We start from the raw sequence: 19,545 nt of genomic DNA, 5'->3' as shown, positions 1-19,545 counted from the left end.
TTGAACTGGTAAAATAAATGGAGCATTTTTACAACGCAATTTTTAAAAAAATTCTTTCATGGGATGTGGGCGTCGCTGGCTAGGCCAGCGTTTATTGCCCATTCCTAATTGTCCTTGAGAAGGTGGTGGTGAGCTGCCTTCTTGAACCGCTGCAGTCCCTGTGGTGTAGGTACACCCACAGTGCTGTTAGGGAGGGAGTACCAAGAATTTGACCTAGCGACAGTGAAGGAACGGCCGATATATTTCCAAGTCAGGATGGTGAGTGACTTGGAGGAGAACTTCCAGGTGGTGGTGTTCCCATGTATCTGCTGCCCTTGTCCTTCTAGATGGTAGTGGTCATGAGTTTGGAAGGTGCTGTCAAAGGAGCCTTGGTGATTTCCTGCAGTGCATCTTGTAGATGGTACACACCGCTGCTACTGTGTGTCGGTGGCGGAGGGAGTGAATGTTTGTGGATGGGGTGCCAATCAAGTGGGCTGCTTTGTCCTGGATGGTGTCGAGCTTCTTGAGTATTTTGGGAGCTGCACTCATCCAGGCAAGTGGGAAGTATTCCATCATACTCCTGATTTGTGCCTTGTAGATGGTGGACAGGCTTTAGGGAATCAGGGGGTGAGTTACTCATCGCAGGATTCCTAGCCTCTGACCTGCTCTTGTAGCCACTGTATTTATATGGCTAGTCCAGTTCCGTTTCTGGTCAACGGTAACTCCCGGGGTCAAAGGTGCAAAAACAGAATCAGACCTTACATACATGCCAGGTTATCAAATCTGACTTCAAACAAAATTGAGCGGTACAGATTAGAAAAATCTAAGCATCCTGAATTCACTAAGTCCTGTGTTCCTATGACACCGATATGAGATTCACTGTCAAGTGCGGTTAAAAAAGTACGTTTTATTCCCTTTGGAGATTCGAGTTGTGCTCTCCTCCAAAGAAAATGCTTGCTGAGGCCGTTAATGAGGAAATTGTCATGTAACTTGAGCATTGTTTGGCTATATTACCTGGAAGATATGCTCCGAGAGAGTTTGTTTAATTTAATAATCTCGATGTTGCTTGTTAATGGCAGCTGGCAATGGTTGGAAATTTCGCTTCAAGCTGTTTTGTTTAATAGACTGGAGCTGAGTTAATTATTGAACAGGCTATCCGTGATGATATGAGTAAGCACTTTGCAGAGGCACACAGAGCAAAGTAGAGGGATCAATAATGCTATTTGTATTACCATCCAGCCTGGAATGGTTTTGTCTCATCATGGTTTCTTGACGTGGGGTGGCTGTACGAGGGGTTTTTGGTTTAATGTCCGGGCTGGCTTGGTGACAGAGTTGGACAGTGCTTTAACCAGCTGCAGTTGTTTCTGGCTAGGCCTCAGGCTTCACTTCTTGGGAACAATGAGCTCTTCTCTCGAACATGGTTGGTCCCATGTTTTGGACAGATGTGATGATTTGGTTGGTAGGGTGGGATTAACCTCATATATTTTTTTAAAAAATGACTCCCCTCTAAGCAGTCCATGTCCAAATGCAGCAAGACCTGGACAATATTCAGGCTTGGGCTGACAAGTGGCAAGTAACATTCACGCCACCCAAGTGCCAGGCAATGACCATCTCCAACAAGAGAGAATCCAACCATCACCCCATGACATTCAATGGCATTACCATCTCTGAATTCCCCACTATCAACATCCTGGGGGTTACCATTAACCAGAAACTGAACTGAACTAGCCATATAAATACTGTGGCTTAACTCACACCAAGTCCCGTTCCCCTATCACCCCCTGTTCTCGCTGACCTACACTGGCTCCCGGTCAAGCAAAGTCTTGATTTTAAAATTCTCATCCTCATTTTCAAATCCCTCCACTGCCTCACCCCCTCCCTATCTCTGTAATCTCCTCCCCCTCCAAGATCTCTGCGCTCCTCTAATTCCGGCCTATTGAGCACCCCCTGATTTGAATCGCTCCACTATTGGCGGCCGTGCCTTCAGCTGCTTGGGCCCCAAGCTCTGCAATTCCCTCTCTACACCTCTCCCCCACTCTCTACCTCACCTTCCTCCTTTAAGACACTCCTTAAGACCTACCTCTTTGACCGAGCTTTTGGTCGCCTGCCCACGTATCTCCTTATTTGCCTCGGGGTCCAATGTCGTTTTATAATGTTCCTGTGAAGCACCTTGGGGTATTTCATTAAGTTAGAGGTACTATATAAATGTAAGTTGTTAATAATTTGTTCCCATTTCCATTGCCTTCGTTCAACTGGATTTGATCTTAAAAGCTTTGGCTGTCAGTCATTTATTCTAGCCCCTTTTATCTATTTAGCTGGCTCTCTACTCTCACACCTCTCTCTCAGGGGGTGTCAACTTACACTCTGCACTATTTTTACCATAGATAATTGCTCCTTTCTGCTACCCTGCTAGCTCGGCCATTAAACAATTCGATTTGCCGCCCCATCGACACCAGCTGGATGAGCTGAACTCGTCTGCAGCATTTCTTGCACAACTGGACACTGGGATTAGCCCAGTTTCATTTTATTAAAGGATTTCCACTGGGATTAGGAATGCTTCCTGTTCCCCACCTCCCTCCTCAGGTATCGGGATCAGCCGTGAGGCCACAGTCGAGCAGCCAGCTGTGAGTGACACAGTCCCTGTGGTTCGGGGGGTGGGGGGGGGGGGGAGGTAACACTCTTGCTGCGGAATCAGGATTTTGAGGGTTCAAGTCCCACCCCAGTGCTTCAGCGCGAATATCCAGGCGGATACTCCCAGTGCAGTACTGTGGGAGAGCTGCGCTGTCTTTTGGGTGAGGTGTTAAAATGCTGGCCCTGCCTGCCCTCCTGGGTAGATGTAAAAAAATGCCATGATGTCACCTTGAAAAAGGGAGCAGGGGAGCCCTCTCCCTGGTGGTCCTGCCTCAATCAACATCACAAAAAGAAAAGAACAGGTTATTTGGCCACTGCACTTCGCGGGAGCTTGTTGTGCGCCAATTGGCTACCGTGTTTCCTGGGCTCCCACTTTATGAAGCACCGACAGGTTGTACTGAAGCAGTACACAAGTCTTTTCATGTAAGAGGTGGACATAACAGTTTAAACATAGACTCAGATAATATCGAGCATTCACAAAGGCCCTGTTAATCTTCACACACTCTTGTCTCACAAGGTTAGCACCCTTCATTCTCCCACGTTTAGCTTAGAGCACAAATCATTATTGGGCCTTCAAGTGACTGGGTTCACTCAAATACTGTAAGGAACACAGGCTGGAGAACTCAGATGCCTGCCCAGAGATCTCTCTGCATCATATTTCACAGCTTGGGGCAAGTACTGGCTAACTGAGAGCAAGTGGCTCCATCTGGTGGTGAATTTCTGTGTGGCAGTAGCACATGTTACAGATCACTCAACACACTGTTTACATGCATGTTGTGGCAGTCTGGAGCTATGGGAGAGCCTCCAATTTTTTCCATCCATGATCTCTCCCACTCCTACAAGGATTTATAAGTTGACAAGCCACCTGTTTGGTCACATTACAAACACACTACCCTTGGCCACCAAGTCCTGGGGTAGGAATTAAACCCAGAGCTCTAGGTTCCCAGGCAGGGACACTACCCACTGTGCCACAGGGATTCATGAGCTCCTGTGTATGATACTGCACTTACTGGTTCTCAGTCCACCGTCACCTGCAATCTTAAATTCTCATCCTCATGTTTAAATTTCTTCATGGCCTTGTCAATAGATATCTTTGTAGCCTTCAAATGCCCCCTAAACTTTCCCGACTCTGGCCTCTTGCTCTATCCCGACTTCTACAACTCCACTGACAGCCGTGCCTCCAGCTAAGCTCTGGAATCCCCTCCCGAAACCTTTCCACCTCTGTCTCCTCTCTTAAGAGCTTTCAATGAGCTTTTAATGTTGCCCCACACCACCCCCAAATATCTCCCCCTTAGTCTCAGCGTCCATCTTAGTCTGACAACAAAATGTCTCTGAAACGTTTGAGGTCGGTTTAGTGTGCTGAAGGAGCTATACAAACACAAATTCTCATCATTGTCAATAGTTACATAATGACATAAGGAAGCTATGTTAAACTTGTATAAAACACTGATTTGGCCTCAGCTGGAGTACCGTGTCCAGTTCTGGGCACCACATGTGAAAGCATTAGAGAGAGTGTGGAAAAGATTCACGAGAATGGTTCCAGGGATGAGGAACTTCAGTTATGTAGATAGATTGAAGAAGTTGGGACTGTTCTCCTTGGAGAAGAGGAGGCTGAGAGGAGATTTGATCGAGGTGTTCAAAATCATGAGGGGTCTGGACAGAGTAGATAGGGAGAGACCATTCCCATTGGCGGAAGGATCGAGAAGGGGAGGGCCCAGATATAAGGTAATTGACAAAAGGAGGGGAGGCACCATGAGGAAAATCTTTTCTCAATCAGCAGGTGGTTAGGATCTGGAATTCGCTGCCTCAGAGTGTGGAGGAGACGGGTACAATCATGATTGTCTAAAGAGAATTCAGAAGGGGAAAACTTGCAGGACACGACAGGGAGAAGGCAGGAGAGTGGGACTCGGCGAGCTGTTCTTGCAGAGAGTCAGCAAGGGCACGACGGGCTGAATGGCCTCCCCCTGTGCTGCAACCATTCTATGGCTCTATGACAACGCATCAGCTCGCTGGGAGATTTAGAAGTTTAACACCTGACACGTTGCTACAATTAAAAATACGGCAACACCTCTTTGTCCTTTTGTCTGTGACATCTTTTGGTTATCTCCACCTATCACTGGCCCTCTATCCAGCTCTACTTATCCCACCCCCCCTTAAACCAGCTTATATTTCACCTCTTTTCTATTTTTACTTAGTTCTGTTGAAGAGTCATACGGACTCGAAACGTTAACTGTGTTCCTCTCTGCAGATGCTGTCAGACCTGCTGAGTTTTTTCAGCTATTTTTGTTTTTGTTTTTGTGTTGTGTTAAAAATACGGCACCTTTATTGACAACTTGCCCCTGAAGATTTGTAGACTTGCGTTTCCTGATGTACTCTGAAGGTCACTGACTTATGATTCTCATTGTAAAAGCCAAGCGAATTGGGAAACACATCCCTAAACACTTAGAGAAAAGATCGATATCTCATTTGATAAAGGGGCAATTTGACACATGAGGATGTCTGCTTGTCATAATCGGATGCTAATTAGGCTTAAACGCCACAGGCTAAAGTCAATTAAAAGGGTGTCATTTTTCCCGATGACATGAGAATCCTTTCCTAAGGGAATGCTGTGATTCTCTGTGAGGTGGGATCTGCTGTGTTAAGTGGCAACTTAAACAGTGTGCGGTATCGAAAGCCCAGTGATTCTACATTTGATACAAGTCACAGACTCAAACGTTGCAAGATTAATAGGTTTTTCTTTTGTAAACAATTCACTGAATTTCTAAGTATTAATTCCAATTTAAAAAGCTGAACACTACGGATCCCAGAGCATTTTTACTGAACTGCTTAGAGGCTTGACAGGCGCTCGCTTGGTAACAGAGAGCTACAGTATTACTGAAAAAGAGACATTCTGTCAAAGCTTTTCCTCATCAGGACCGACGCCTGTCTGGAGCACATATAAAGCTCCTGATCCAGAGGCAGGGGTGATAGGGTTAGTCAAAGGCTCAGTCCAGCATCATCTTAGGGTGTCGGGGAGAGTAGGAGCAGTAGCTGTAGCCTGTCCAACATCAACTTTGGGGAAATTAGTTGCGGTGAATCCCAGTGGATCACAGACAGTTACTCGTCAACCATCTTCAGCTGCTTCATCAATCTTCCTTCCATCATAAGGTCAGAAGTGGGGATGTTCACTGATGATTGCACAATGTTCAGCACCATTCACAATTCGTCAGATACTGAAGCAGTCCATGTCCAAATGCAGCAAGACCTGGACAATATCCAGGCTTGGGCTGACAAGTGGCAAGTAACATTCGCACCACACAAGTGTCAGGCAATGACCATCTCCAACAAGAGAGAATCTAACCATCACCCCTTGACATACCATCACTGAATCCCCCACTATCAACATCCTGGGAGTTACCATTGACCAGAAACTGAACTGGACGAGCCATATAAATACTGTGGCTACAAGAGCAGGTCAGAGGCTGGGAATTCTGTAGCGAGTAACTCACTCCCTGACTAACCAAAGCCTGTCCACCATCTACAAGGCACAAGTCAGGAGTGTGATGGAAACTCCCCACTTGCCTGGATGAGTGCAGCTCCCACAACACTCAAGAAGCTCGACACCATCCAGGACAAAGCAGCCCACTTGATTAGCACCACATCCACAAACATTCACTCTCTCCACTGACACAAAGTGTGTACCATCTACAAGATGCACTGCAGGAATTCACCAAGGTTCCTTCGACAACACCTTCCAAACCTATGACCTCTACCACCTAGAAGGACAAGGACAGCAGATAGATGGGAACGCTACCACCTGGAAGTTCCCCTCCAAGTCACTCACCATCATGACTTGGAAATATATCGCCGTTCCTTCACTGTCGCTGGGTCAAAATCCTGGAACTCCCTCCATAACAGCACTGTGGGTGTACCTACACCACATGGACTGCAGCGGTTCAAGAAGGCAGCTCACCATCATCTTCTCAAGGGCAATTAGGGATGGGCAATAAATGCTGGCCCACATCCCGGGAAAGAATTTTAAAAAAGGTCCTGATGGTTAATGAGCCTCTTGTGACAGTTCCCACAATTCATTCGGAAGTGAGGGGAGGTGATGGGGGGAGTTGGGGAGGGAAATTTTCCTGAAAGGGAAATGTGACTCACTGTCCAGTTACTCCTTCGGGATATAATTAGTGCAATCTCCCCAGGAAGGATGGGGGGAGCTGGAATATTGGCAGGTGCTGCTGTTAGTGTCTAGTCGCACAGTCTCCTCTTCCTCTGCTCGAAAGGCAGCGATAAGGAGCTCAAACAATCCTCATTTCTTGCTGGCTCCGCCTGGCTGTGCTCAGGAGGGCAGCAGGGAAAGCGGGAAGGTCTGAGGGAAGAGCAGCAGTGCCCGACATGATCGGCGTTCAATTCCAAATGTCCGCCTGGGCAGTGAACCACGTTGGAAAGGTTTTGCCGGAACGGACACCTTCCAGGGTCCAGCGCCTCGGCGATTCCCAGCGGGAGGCTGCCAGGATCGGCCAGGGGCCCGGCCACACGCCAGGCCAAGTCTGGTGGCCCCTGCCCCCCTCTCCCTGCTGCCCGCAACTGACCCACCCGCGGCGCCTTTGGGGAGCGAGCGCCAATCTGCTCGGGGCCGGAGTGCCGGGATGTGGTCCCGTTTTATCACTGGCGGCACAGCAGAGCTCCGGGGTGCTTGAGAAGATCAGGAAGGGGGATTGTTCGATGACCCAGTAGAATTCCGACAGCGCAGAAACAGCCATTCTGGTTAGCTGGTCTACATTAGCGTTCGGGCTTCACTCGGTCAGGGCACCTCTGAATCTAACTATCTCCCCACCCCATCCCTTCATATTCCACCCCCCCTGCCATTCCCGGTCTCCCTCATCCAGTGCCTTAAACGCAGCGACATTGTCAGCGCTGTCATGCGCTCTATTTGCCCGCGGCCAAAATGACCAGCCGGCTGCCCTGCATGGCCTTCGCAAGCTGCTACCCCGCATTTAGGCCGCGGGCAGTGCTCGGCGAGGTGTAGGCAGCCGCTCCAAGTGCCCGTACCTGGCTGCCGCTGTCCGGGGCTGCTCAGCTTCTGTGTCTCGTCGCTCGACAGGCACTGACCCCCCCGCCAGCTGAAGCGACGGCGAGTCTCCACGCACAGTACTGCTACCAGTGCCCCCATGAGCCAGAGAGTACACGCTTCAGCCAGGCTGTCAAAGTCAGCCGAACAAACTGACCTTTATCTGCATCGCTGCCCGGCAACACCTCCTCCCCAGCTGCCGCTCCGCCCCCTCGTTCACTGATGAATTATTCAGTGCCTCCTTCCCTGATCTTCTCTGACCTGAGCGTCCCTGCCCTCTGCCTGCCAACCAGGTGAGGGACGACTAGCAGCAGCGCCACATTTAATGGGAACTGTCACAATTCAGAGATGGGTGTAAGGAAGGTGGGGCTGGATTTTCCCTCAGGCCAAGGCCGGAGGGGGTTGTGTGTGGGGGGGTGGGGAGCGCGCGCGGAATGAAAATTGAGCTGTGCGCTCGCTCCCGCTGCCCGGACACCAGCGAATCAAACGCCGGGCAGCCAACTGGCAGCTGGACGGCGGGAGTGCCAGGCAATTAGCTTCGGGGCGGCCAAGTCCATGGCCCAGTTGGGCCTCTAGGGCGGGACATCCGGCGGGGAGGGGTTAGGCCAGAAGCCAGAAAGGACTCCTGCCCTCTCTCTGTCTCTCTCTCTCTCCCTCTCTCTCTCATTATCTCTCTCTCTCTCCCTCTCTCTCTCATTGTCTCTCTCTCTCTGTCTCTCTCTCTGTCTCTCTCTCTCTCATTGTCTCTCTCTCTCTGTCTCTGTCTCTCTCTCTCACATTGTCTCTCTCTCTGTCTCTCTCTCTCTCTCTCTCATTGTCGCTCTCTTCTCTGTCTCTCTCTCCCTCTCTCCGTCTCTCTCTCCCTCTCTCATTGTCTCTCTCTCTCTGTCTCTCTCATTGTCTCTCTCTCTCTCTGTCTCTCTCTCTCTGCCTTTTAATAAGCAGGAGAAACACAGTCTACTGCCAGCCAAACACTGTCACCTGCAGTAGCAGTACACTGCTGTGGCACATATCCTGTTTGCAGACTTTTACATCTGCCCCCTTGTGCCCCCTCCTCATGCCTGGTGTAGCTCACTCTCTGGTCGCCACCATCGTGGGATTGTAGGTCCAGGAGCGATGCAGCTAAACCTCCCCCCCGCCTCCCCCCCACCTTCCCTGCCCACTCACCTCTTCCCCACAAGGTAAGGTCACTGCCACCGATTTCCTGCATTGCACCTATGACTGTACCTTTTGATCCGGGGAGCTCAAAAGCACAAGATGAAAGTTGGCCAAGGGGCAGACAGAGTGTGAGACAGCCCCTGCTGGGAGCCACAGCTCCCACTTGTATATCACACACCATAATAGCAGGGTCACGAATGGGGAGCCAAATTTCACAGGAAGGAAGCCGACAGCAAAGCCTGAATCTGAAAGCCCCTGATGGATTGGCAGTGGAGCTTTTAAGCTCCCAACGCAGGGCACGGAGAATTTTTTTTAGCAACAGACAAAGTTAAGTTCATGTCTGCAGAGTTTTCAATTTCCAAAACCAGCTTCTCATCATCGCCCTCAGCTTCTCGGGCCTGCTGAACATCTAAGATGGGACATCACTGCGAGGTCAGAATTGTAGGATTTTGCAAGGCTTGGAAAGAGGCCCTTCAGCCCACCCTGCCTCTGCTAGCTCTTTGAAAGAACTATCTGCTTGGGTGCCGCTCCCCTCTGGCAAATTTTCCCTTTCTGAATATTTCTCCAATCCCCCTTTTGAAAGTGACTATCGGGCCTGCTCCCGCTGCCTTTTCAGGCAGCGCCTTCCAGATCACAACTGACGGCGTAATTAGAACCTTTTCCCTTCATCTGACCCTTTTACCAGTGCTCTTAAATCTGTGCGTCCCCCACGGTTGCTGAACCTTCTGTCGCTGCACGTTTCAATTTCAAAATGATTGGAGCTAATTCCTCCTTATTTACTCTGTCAAAACCCTTCCTGATTGTAAACGCCTCTCTATGGAATCTCCCATCAGCCCTCCCTGCCCTACAGAGCTCTCGTTGCTTAAGGCCGGAATTCTCCGGTCCCGCCCACAGCGGGATTCATCGCGGAGGGGGACGAGGAACTTGGCGGACCACCCAAAGGCCTGTTGACCTGGGGCAGGGATTTCCAGTCCCACAGCGGGTGGGAGCAGGAAATCCTGGCCTCAGCTCTGTATTACAGGTAGGCCTGTGCATCCGATGGGGCTTAATTTGTGGCTGCGCCTCATGCCCTGCGGGGGTTAGGAGTCTTACCTGATCCCTGTGGAACCCCATGGCTAATAATCCATTTAAATAGGCAGCATTTCATCAGTGCCTTCCGAGAGAGGTGTGGCTTTTGGCAGCTTCCGGGCTCCTTCTTCGACCCAGCTTCCGGCATCGTGACAGAATTTCTAACTTGGCCTTCTTCAGGTATACTCCTGTCCTTGGGAACAGCAACACAGACAGTCGCCATCAATGCACTCCTCTGTCACCCCGCACATCCCCTCCCTTCCCTTGTGGCGCCTTTCTGCACAAGCGCAGGAGGTGCAACACCAGCCCTCTCGCCTCCTCCCTCCTCACAGTCCAAGTCCCCTCCTTCCAAGTGAACCAGCGATTTACGTGCTCTCCTTCCAGCTGTATTCGCTGCTCACCCGCATGATCTCCTCTACATCAAGGGGGCAAAACGCAGGCTGGGTGACCGCTTTGCGGTACGCCTTCCCTCAGTCCTTCACCCTGAGCTTTCTGTCATACCATTTTAATTTTCCACCCTGACCTCTCTATCCTCGGCCTGCTCCAGTATCCCAATGAAGCTCAACCCAAGATTGAGGAACGGCACCTCCTCTTTCGACGGGGCACTTTGCAGCCTTCGGGACTCAACATTGAGTTCAACAATTTGAGATCGTAACTTCATTTTTATTTAGTTTTTGTTTTCTTTCGTTTCTCTTTTATTTCCTTGACGGTAGCTATCCTGCCATTCACACCTCCTCTACTCCTATCTTTTATTTCTTTATGTGTCCAATCACCACTCCCTTTGGCGTTACATCCTTTTGTCATTTGATCTCTCTGCCCTCCCCTCCTATCACAGACCTCTCTTTCTGTTCTTCTCCCCACCCTCCCCCTCATTCACGTGCTCAAAACCTATTATATTTCACACTCTTCCCAATTCTGATGAAAGGTCATTGACCTGAAGCATTACTTCTTTTTTTAATATATTCATTCATGGGATGTGGGCATCGCTGGCTAGACCAGAGTTTATTGTCCAACCCCAATTGCCCTTGAGAAGCTGCCTTCTTGAACCGCTGCAGTCCATGTGGTATAGGTACACCCACAGTGCTGTTAGGGAGGGAGTTCCAGGATTTTGACCCAGCGACAGTGAAGGAACGGCGATATATTTCCAAGTCAGGATGATGAGTGTCTTGGAGGGGAACTTGCAGGTGGTGGTGTTCCCATGTGTTTGCTGCCCTTGTCCTTCTAGGTGATAGTGGTCGTGGGTTTGGAAGGTGCTGTCGAAGGAGCCTTGATGAGTCCCTGCAGTGCATCTTGTAGATGGTGCACACTGCTGCTACTGTACGTCAGTGGTGGAGGGAGTGAATGTTTGTGGATGGAGTGCCAAACAAGTGGGCTGCTTTGTCCTGGATGGTGTTGAGCTTCTTGAGTGTTGTGGGAGCTGCACTCATCCAGGCAAGTGGGGAGTATTCCATCACACTCCTGACTTGTGCCTTGTAGATGGCTTTGGGGAGTCAGAAGGTGAGTTACCCAGCGTCTGACTTGCTCTTGTAGCCACAGTATTTATATGGCTGAAAGGTCTCTTTTATTCCCGTCCCCCAGTGTAGAGCTCCCTGCTGCAGCCCTGACCTGGAACTCCAGAAGAAACCAAAAGATGGAACATTGTAGGCAACTTTCACGTCCTGACTCCCCAAAGCCTGTCCACCATCTACAAGACACAAATCAGGAGTGTGGTGGAATGCTCTCCACTTGCCTGGATGAGTGCAGCTCCCACAACACTCAAGAATTAAGCTCATCAGCATAACACACTCAGGCTGTACCACTTCATGACTGCGCCCTTAAACGCCTTCTGGCTCCACGGATGCTGCCAGACCTGGTGAGTGCTTCATTCATTTCCCATTTTTCTCTAATGCATCCTTGGGTCTCACTTCTTGGGTACAACAGGCAACAGAGCTGATTTTCACACACCCAGAAAGATCCAATGCAAAGCGCAAAGGTCTGCTGTTAGCCATGGCTCAGTGGGTGGCACTCCAGAATCCCAGAATCAGATGGTTTGTGGGTTCAATGCCGAGTCTAGAGGCTCAAGCACAAAATCAAGGCCGATACTCCCAGTGCAGTACCGAGGGAGTGCTGCATAGTTTGAGGTGCCACCTTTCCGGTGAAATGTGAACCCTGTTTGACCTCCTGTAAAGAATTCCATGGCGCTCTTTCAAAGACAAGCAGGGGCATTCCCCCTGCATTCCTTTCAACGAGCATCATGAGAACAGATTATCTGGTCATCATCACACTGCTGAGAGTGGGATCTTGCTGTGCACAGATTGGGTTCCACATTTCCTACATTACAAGAGTGACGATGCTTCAAGCGTATTTCACTGATTGTGCAATGCAAATCTTGTAATTTGCTAATTTATCTGGAGCCCACTCATTGCTATCACTGCCCCAAGCCACCGAACTATATCTCTCCTTCTCTCTCCCAGGCAACTATGATGTAGACCCAGACTGCTTGCATCCTTGATGCTTATTTGACACTTGGATGAACTTCCACTCCATTACCCTCTTCCACCACGATCACTGCACCTGAATCCAGCCCTGCCTCAGCTCATCAGCTGCTGAAACCCTCGTCCAAGCCTTTTGTCACCTCTTGGTTAGACTTTTCCAATGTTCTCCATGCCGTGCCTTCAGTTGCCTTAGCCCTAATCTCTGGAATTCCCTCCCTCAACCTCTCTGTCTCTCCTCTTTAAAATGTACCCCTCTGGCCAAGCATTTAAGCACCTGCCCTGATGTGGCTCGGTGTCAAACATTGCTCGATGATGCTCCTGATGGAATAGGCAGTATGTTGATTGTATATTAATTGTATGCCAATGATAGGCATTAACTGGGGATTCACTTGAGCCCCTACAAATAGACAGGCTGAAACTGGTGGATGGGTTAGGAGGTGCCTGCTTGTAATGTGTAACTCTGCAAATAAATGTTCACAACAGCATGTGCAAAGATTGTCTGCAGTTTTATCTTTCCTCTCCTGGTTTTCTGGAATACTAGATGGGAGCAGAGCATGGTTGCCCACTGGGAAATGTTTTAAGCAAAGAAAAAAAAAATTAGATTAAATAATGATGATCCTAGCACCCATCGTGGAAAATGACAGAAGGCAAGTGTAAATTTCTGGCTGGAAGAGAAATCTGTAAAATTAAATGGATGGATGCAAGCCATCCACTGTCAGATTGTTTTATAAAAGGAAATGCAGGAACAAAGAGATTGTTATGGATCCCAGAGGAGGGGCATATCACAATGTAATGCTTTGATTTAATTTGTTTTGAAATTTTGGCTGTACATAAACTCTAATTTTCAATTAGATAGACAGAAGCAAATCTGTTAATTACATATTCATCGTGTTTAGATATATGCAGGTGGTGGGCATTAATTGGGGATTCACTTGAGCAGTGTGTGTTGGGTTAGGAGATGTACACTTGTACTGTGTAACTCTGTAAATAAATGCTGATAAAAGCATGCAAGGATTGGCTCCGGTTCTATCCTTCGCCTCCTGGCTTTCTGGAACATAACACAGTGAGCCTGTAACAGATGATAAGTTCTACAGCTGGCTATTAGTGTACACCAACACGATGTGGGGTTGGGGAAGCTTACAGAGGTAGGGAGGGGGGCAGGGCGATGCCATGAGAGGTTTGAAAATTTTGCTTGACCGGGAGCCAGTGAAGGTTAGTAAGCATAGGGGGTGACAGGAGAACGGGACTTGGTGCGAGTTAAGCTACGAGCAGCAGAGTTTTGGATGACCTCAAGTTTACAGAGGGTAGAACGTGGGAGACCAGCCAGGAGCGTGTTGGAATAGTCGAGTCTAGAGGTAATGAAGACAGGAATGAGGGTTTCAGCAGCGGATGAGCTAAGATGGGCGTGAAGTCGGGCGATGTTACGGTGATGGAAATAGGAGGTCTTAGAGATGGTGCAGATAGGAGGTCTGAAGCTCATCTCGAGGTCAAATGTGACATCAAGGTCGCAAACAGACTGGCTTAATCTCAGACTGTTGCCAGGGAGAGGGATGGAGTGGGTAGCTAGGGAACAGGGTCTGGAGCGGGGACCGAAGACGCTGGCTTCAGTCTTCCCAATATTTAATTGGAGGAAATTTCTGCTCATCCTGTACTGGATGTCGGATAACAATCTGATAATTTAGCAGCAGTGGAGGAGTCGAGGGAGGTGGTGGTGAGGTAGAGCTGGGTGTGATCGGCGTACACAGTGTTAAGTCTGGGATGGGAGGAGTGTGCGAGTTATCAGCTACTCCGCAGGCTGTACCATTAATTTAAATGTTTAATTTTCTCACCAAAATGGCCAATTGTGTACCTATACCTCTAGTGCCAAGAAGAAAAGAGACTCTGTCCAGGCTTCTTTCAAAAACTCAGAATGATTAATTTATTTTAAATGAAACTTCTTTTAACAAGTTGCCAGTTCCGGCTAACATTAACACACAATTGTAATCAGGAGGTATAACTATCTATCTTTTCCTAAAAGAATTCCCCCAGTGCGCGCACGCGCACACACACACCACACACACACGCACCACACACACACATGGACAAACAGATAGAGTGCCTCTGCAGTGATGGGCTTTGGAGGATCAGCGTTATAAAATAAAGGGTAAAGTCCGCAGGGTCTCGACGCTGTCGACCTGGAGTCCTCTCATGTGAAGACTGGTCCCGATAGATGTCTGGAAGTTCTCACCACTGGTCTCAGCTTTGTAGGTCCAAATGCAGACTAGTTACACCCAGCTGAGGGTTTGCTGGCTACAGGTTGATAGCCACACACAATCTTAAGCAAGGTAGAGAGAGGGAGCCAGTCAAGGTAGCCTTCCTTCCTCAGCTTGTTCTCCAACAAGACTCCCTTCCAAACAAGCAGGTTCACAACTTAAGGTTTTTTTCCTCTCTACCACGTGATTGCCTTTTTTGTCTCCCAGCTTCATTAATTAAAGAGCTTTGCAGCTCAGCACAAACAACTCCTCCTCAAGCACCATATAGGTCAGGTGATTTCTTGGGAGAGACCTGCTTGTTGACAGTTTCAAGGTGAATGTATGACGTTCTTCTTTAAAAAAAAATCCCAAGTTAGCATCCAGATGACCAGATCATGCCAGGTCCTTCCATTTTGTAAAAGAAAACATCAGCTTTGAGAGAAAGGGTTCTCACAATAGAAAACTAACACTGTGCTTTCGGATGATGTTGCCGAGGGGAGGAACGTAGATGAGAAATAGGAGGGGGCCACAGATAGATCCTTGGGGGACACCAGAGGTAACAGTGCGAGAGCAGGAAGAGAAGGCATTGTAGGTGATTCTCTGGCTATGACTAGATAGGTAAGAATGAAACCAGGTGAGAGCAGTCCCACCCATCTGGATGACAGTGAAGAGGTGCTGGAGGAGGAAGGTGTGGTCAACCACGTCAAAGGCTGCAGACAGGTGGAGAAGGATAAGGAGGGATAGTTTGTCTTTGTTACAGTCACACAGGATGCCACTTGTGACTTTGACTGTTTTGGAACTTTGGCAGGGGCAGTAACCTGATGGGAGGGCTTCAAACTTGGAATTCCATGGAAGACAGGGATGGGTCTGGAAGGTGACAGCACACTCAAGGACTTTGGAGGGGAAAGGGAGGTTGGAGATGCGATGGTGGTTCACAAGGATGGTGGGAATTCAAGGGTTTGCTCTTTTTCGAGGAGAGGTGGGATGACATTACGCTTAAAGGCGATGCGGGCTGTACCTGAAGAGACGGAACCATTAACAATGTCGGCCAACATGGGGACCAGGAGAAGTTGGGAAGTCAGCAGTTTGGTGGGAATAGTGTTGAGGGGTGCAGGAGGTGGGCTACATGATCTTGGAGAGTGGAGGGGGAGGGAAGGGAAGGGGTCACGAGGTGAGATAAGAGAGAAAGGTGCATGGATTGTGTCGAGGGTGGAGCTTTACAGGAGGTTTGGCTTGGGAAAGGGTTAAATTCCTTACATTGCAGAGTTACAGTGCACAGCATTGATACATAGCACAAGTCAGCACCAATCTAAATATTGAACCAAACTCATTGCAGAAAACACTGCAAAACCTGCTGAGTCACATCTGGTGTGGCAGATTGTCAGAAGGCTGCTCAGTTCATCATGTTTCACAATGATCCCATGAATAGTTCCCGCTGATTGAAGGGTCGTGCTGAAGGATTTATTCAGGCGTGGCCATCAAATCACCAGATCATCCCTTGAGAGGGCCACATATCCTGTCTCCGTGAAAAGGGGGAGGTTTCCCCTCAGAGAAATGCTTTTCAGTCGTTGAGAGAGAGACTGATAGCAACAGCCACAGCCCTTGTGGCTTCGTGAATGATTTTCTTTTAACTTGGAGACTGAATTGAACAATCTGTTGCTGTGTTTTATGATAGCAATGCATGCACAATTCTCCTGACACTCCAGTGCAAGGGTTGCCGCACTGTTCGGAGGTGCTTTTTCTTGGGTGTGATGCTAAACCATCGGTCCTCTCAATGTCAAGAGTCCTCCATGGCACTATTGTGGAGAAGAGTTCTCCGTAGTGTCCCAGCCAATATTGACCCCCCTCAACCAACAAAAAGAACAGATTACCTGGGTCATTATCCTATTACTGCTTGTGGGAGCTTGCTGTGTGCATATGGACTGCCACATTACAACAGTGACTACACTTCAAAAAGTACCTCGCTGGCTGTGAAGTTCTTTGGGGTGTCCAGTGTGTTAATAATATTGTTAAGGTACACAGGTGAAGAGCATTGTTTACTTGGAGCACATATAAATAGGGGGCAGATTGTCTTCCCCCACTTCCGCTGCTAAGTGGTCCCTGGAAGGGAGCACACAGCATCCGTCAGTACACTCGAATCCTTCCACGACTGGTGGACACCAGGGGGGGCTGGAATGCTTCATCAGCCCCCAAAATGACATATTAATTTGGTAAGGTTCCTCTAAAATTTTTCTTTACGTACAGAGTCCCATGGGGGCTTTCACTTTAATTTACTTTGTTAATTTGAGCAGTTGTTTAGTTGCTCAAAAGAATACAAATAGGGGACTCCAAAACAAAAACAGAATTACCTGGAAAAACTCAGCAGGTCTGGCAGCATCGGTGGAGAAGAAATTTCTTCTCCACCGATGCTGCCAGACCTGCTGAGTTTTTCCAGGTAATTCTGTTTTTGTTTTGGATTTCCAGCATCCGCAGTAGCTTTTAGCTTTTTGTTTTTAACAAATAGGGGACTGTTGGGACACTGGGGTGTGGAGAGCTATGAGATTGAACAAGTCAATGAACTCTCCCTATGAAGAGAAGCTCTGTGTCTTGGTTTCTACTTCACCAACTGACTTGCATCCTATTAACACAGTGGTCATGAAAGGCTCTATAGAAATGCGAGCTTTTCTTTTGCTTGGAATTCACTCTGGAATTCGCTCCTTAAAGCTCTCTGCCACTCTGTAAGATGCCCCTCAGAACCTCCAGCATTCGGCAAGCTTTGGGTCACCTCTCCGAATACTTTCTGATGTGCCTCGGTGTCGAATCTCAGATCATGTTCCTGGGGAGCGCCTAGGGGATGCTTTACTACATGAAAGGGGCTATATAAATGCAGGTTGTTGTTGTAGTTTCCAACAACTGTGGCAACGGTGCTGTTTGATGGCGTTGTTCAATGCCTGGCCTAGGACTGAAGCACAGAATTTACCTCATAATATTGTGATTGCTATTTGCAGCCTGTAGTTGCAGGGACTGTCACCGACGATTGTTAAGACAGAAGAATAAAGAAGAGAGGAAAACAAATTGAGGAAAGAAAACAGGTAGGTCTGAAGACAGGCAGAGAGAAAGACAGAGCGAGTGCGAGAGAGAAGCAAACAGCCCGACAAATAAAGATGAAGAGACAGAGGCACTGAGCAGGAAACAATAAAGGATGGAGAATCATTCTTCTTGCTCTTAAAATGTGAATAATATCACATGCCAGACAGTTCCCCTGTTGGGATTTGACCTATTTTTAGAACAATGACTGCCTGGGATGACAGACATGAGCAGATTGTGAATTGAGAATCACATTTAGAAACCGGCACACCATTTCTAACAGAAAGGAGAAGGTGCTGAATATAATCCACGATCAACTGTTGGCGACACAAGCATTCAAGGCAAGGGCAGCAGGGCAGGTTAAAATGGCAGCACATACCTGCATATCGACAAGTTGGATTCCGTCCTCTGATTCACAGCAACCCCGGGTGGCAGCAAGAAGCCCTCAGTACATCAGCAGCCTGGCACTGCTTATGACTCACACACACACACACAAACACACAGATACAGACACACACACAAACACAGGCACACACACACACAAACACACACAGACACATAAACACACACCGACACACACAAACACAGACACACACTCACACAAACAAAAACACAACTCACACACAAAACTCACTCACAAAAACACACACACAAAAAAAACCTCTCACACAGACACACAAACACACACACACAAAACAGACACACACACTCACAGAACACATACACACACACATACACGGTTTAGGGGACGAATTATGAGTAAGCTTCATTAGGAGATAGAATCGTAGAATCCTACAGCACAGAAAGAAGCCATTCTGCCTGTAGCTAGGTTAGAGAAGCAAGGTGCACTCAGGGAACTCCTGCACTCCCTGCCCGGTGTTCCTTGTCTGTCTGGAGGTTACCCGTTGCCAGTGCCACCCTTAAGCTGGAGCTGACCATGTCTGGAAATGTGCTATCCATGCAAGTCTCAACCTCATGGACGCTGCAGTAACTGCTGGAACTCCAAAACGTGGAGCTCTAGTTCCTCCAGCTGACCACATTGGCTATGCCCGTCTAAGGTGCAAGTTCCTGCATGTTTTTGCATTAAATTAAACACTGCAAGCCATTGTCAATGAGCATTTGTGGCCTTTAATATTGGATTGTATCTCTGTAGCGAGTCTGCCTCGCTGTGGGAGGGACAGGGGGGTGTTGGTGGGAGAGAAGAGTCCTCTCAGTGTGAAAGAAGGAGGCACTTGAGTAATGCTGAAAAAAAGAGACATGCTGTCAAAACTTTTCATCTTACACTCATCAGGACAGATGCAAGAATGCCAAATTTCAGAGGGAGCAACAATTTATACTGCATGAGAAAAAGGTGGTGATTAGTTGGCAAGTCAACTCTGACTGGTCAAAGTGTTGCCATGGAGAATGTGCCAGGGAACTATTTCCCCCCAAACGTTTGCTTAATTCATAAAAGATGCAATGCCTGGACATGTTCCTTTTGCCTGCAGAGGTTAGGTTCCTGCACATATGTAGCTTCTAGCAAGGGTAAGTGAGCCACATTGCGAGCCCGATGGATAATCTTAAATAGGTTGTTGGTGTCATTCTTGGCACACTCAGAGTTGTTCAGCAAGTGCTGAAGCAGGAGGAACCTGCATTTCTATAGCGCCTTTGTAATGCAGGCAAGCAATTTGTGCACAGCAAGCTGCCACAAACAGCAGCACGACAATGACCAGGTTATCCGTTTGTCGCGGCATTGGCTGAGGGATAAGTATCGTCTGGGACATCGGAGAGAATTTCACTCCACCCCCGGATCCCCTTCAAAACGGTGGCACGAGATCTTTTACGTTCACCTGAGATGGCAGACGTGGCCCTCAGCTTAACATTACATCTGAAAGATGCCACCTTC

General features: G+C 48.4%; 1 protein-coding gene across 4 annotated transcripts in view; it reads right to left on the bottom strand.

Moving 5' to 3' along the window:
• Positions 1-18,123, bottom strand: part of LOC144694646 (calsenilin-like) — a 60,230-nt gene extending 42,107 nt beyond the window's left edge. For 3 of the 4 annotated variants that reach the window (XM_078565238.1, XM_078565234.1, XM_078565235.1), the window contains exons 1-2: positions 18,040-18,082; positions 9,914-10,082 (exon numbers count right to left, since the gene is read on the bottom strand). In XM_078565238.1, coding sequence (XP_078421364.1) covers positions 9,914-10,082; positions 18,040-18,045 — 175 coding nt within the window. In that variant the 5' untranslated portion in view covers positions 18,046-18,082. Of the gene's footprint in view, positions 1-9,913; positions 10,083-18,039 lie in introns of all 4 variants that reach the window. The other variant, XM_078565236.1, reaches the window with a different exon arrangement.
• Between the last annotated feature and the right edge of the window lie 1,422 nt (positions 18,124-19,545).

This window comes from Cetorhinus maximus, chromosome 20, assembly GCF_964194155.1.
Source record: "Cetorhinus maximus chromosome 20, sCetMax3.hap1.1, whole genome shotgun sequence".
Taxonomy (NCBI): domain Eukaryota; kingdom Metazoa; phylum Chordata; class Chondrichthyes; order Lamniformes; family Cetorhinidae; genus Cetorhinus; species Cetorhinus maximus.
Note: the sequence above shows the minus strand (reverse complement) of the source record. Positions and strands in the feature narration are given on the sequence as shown.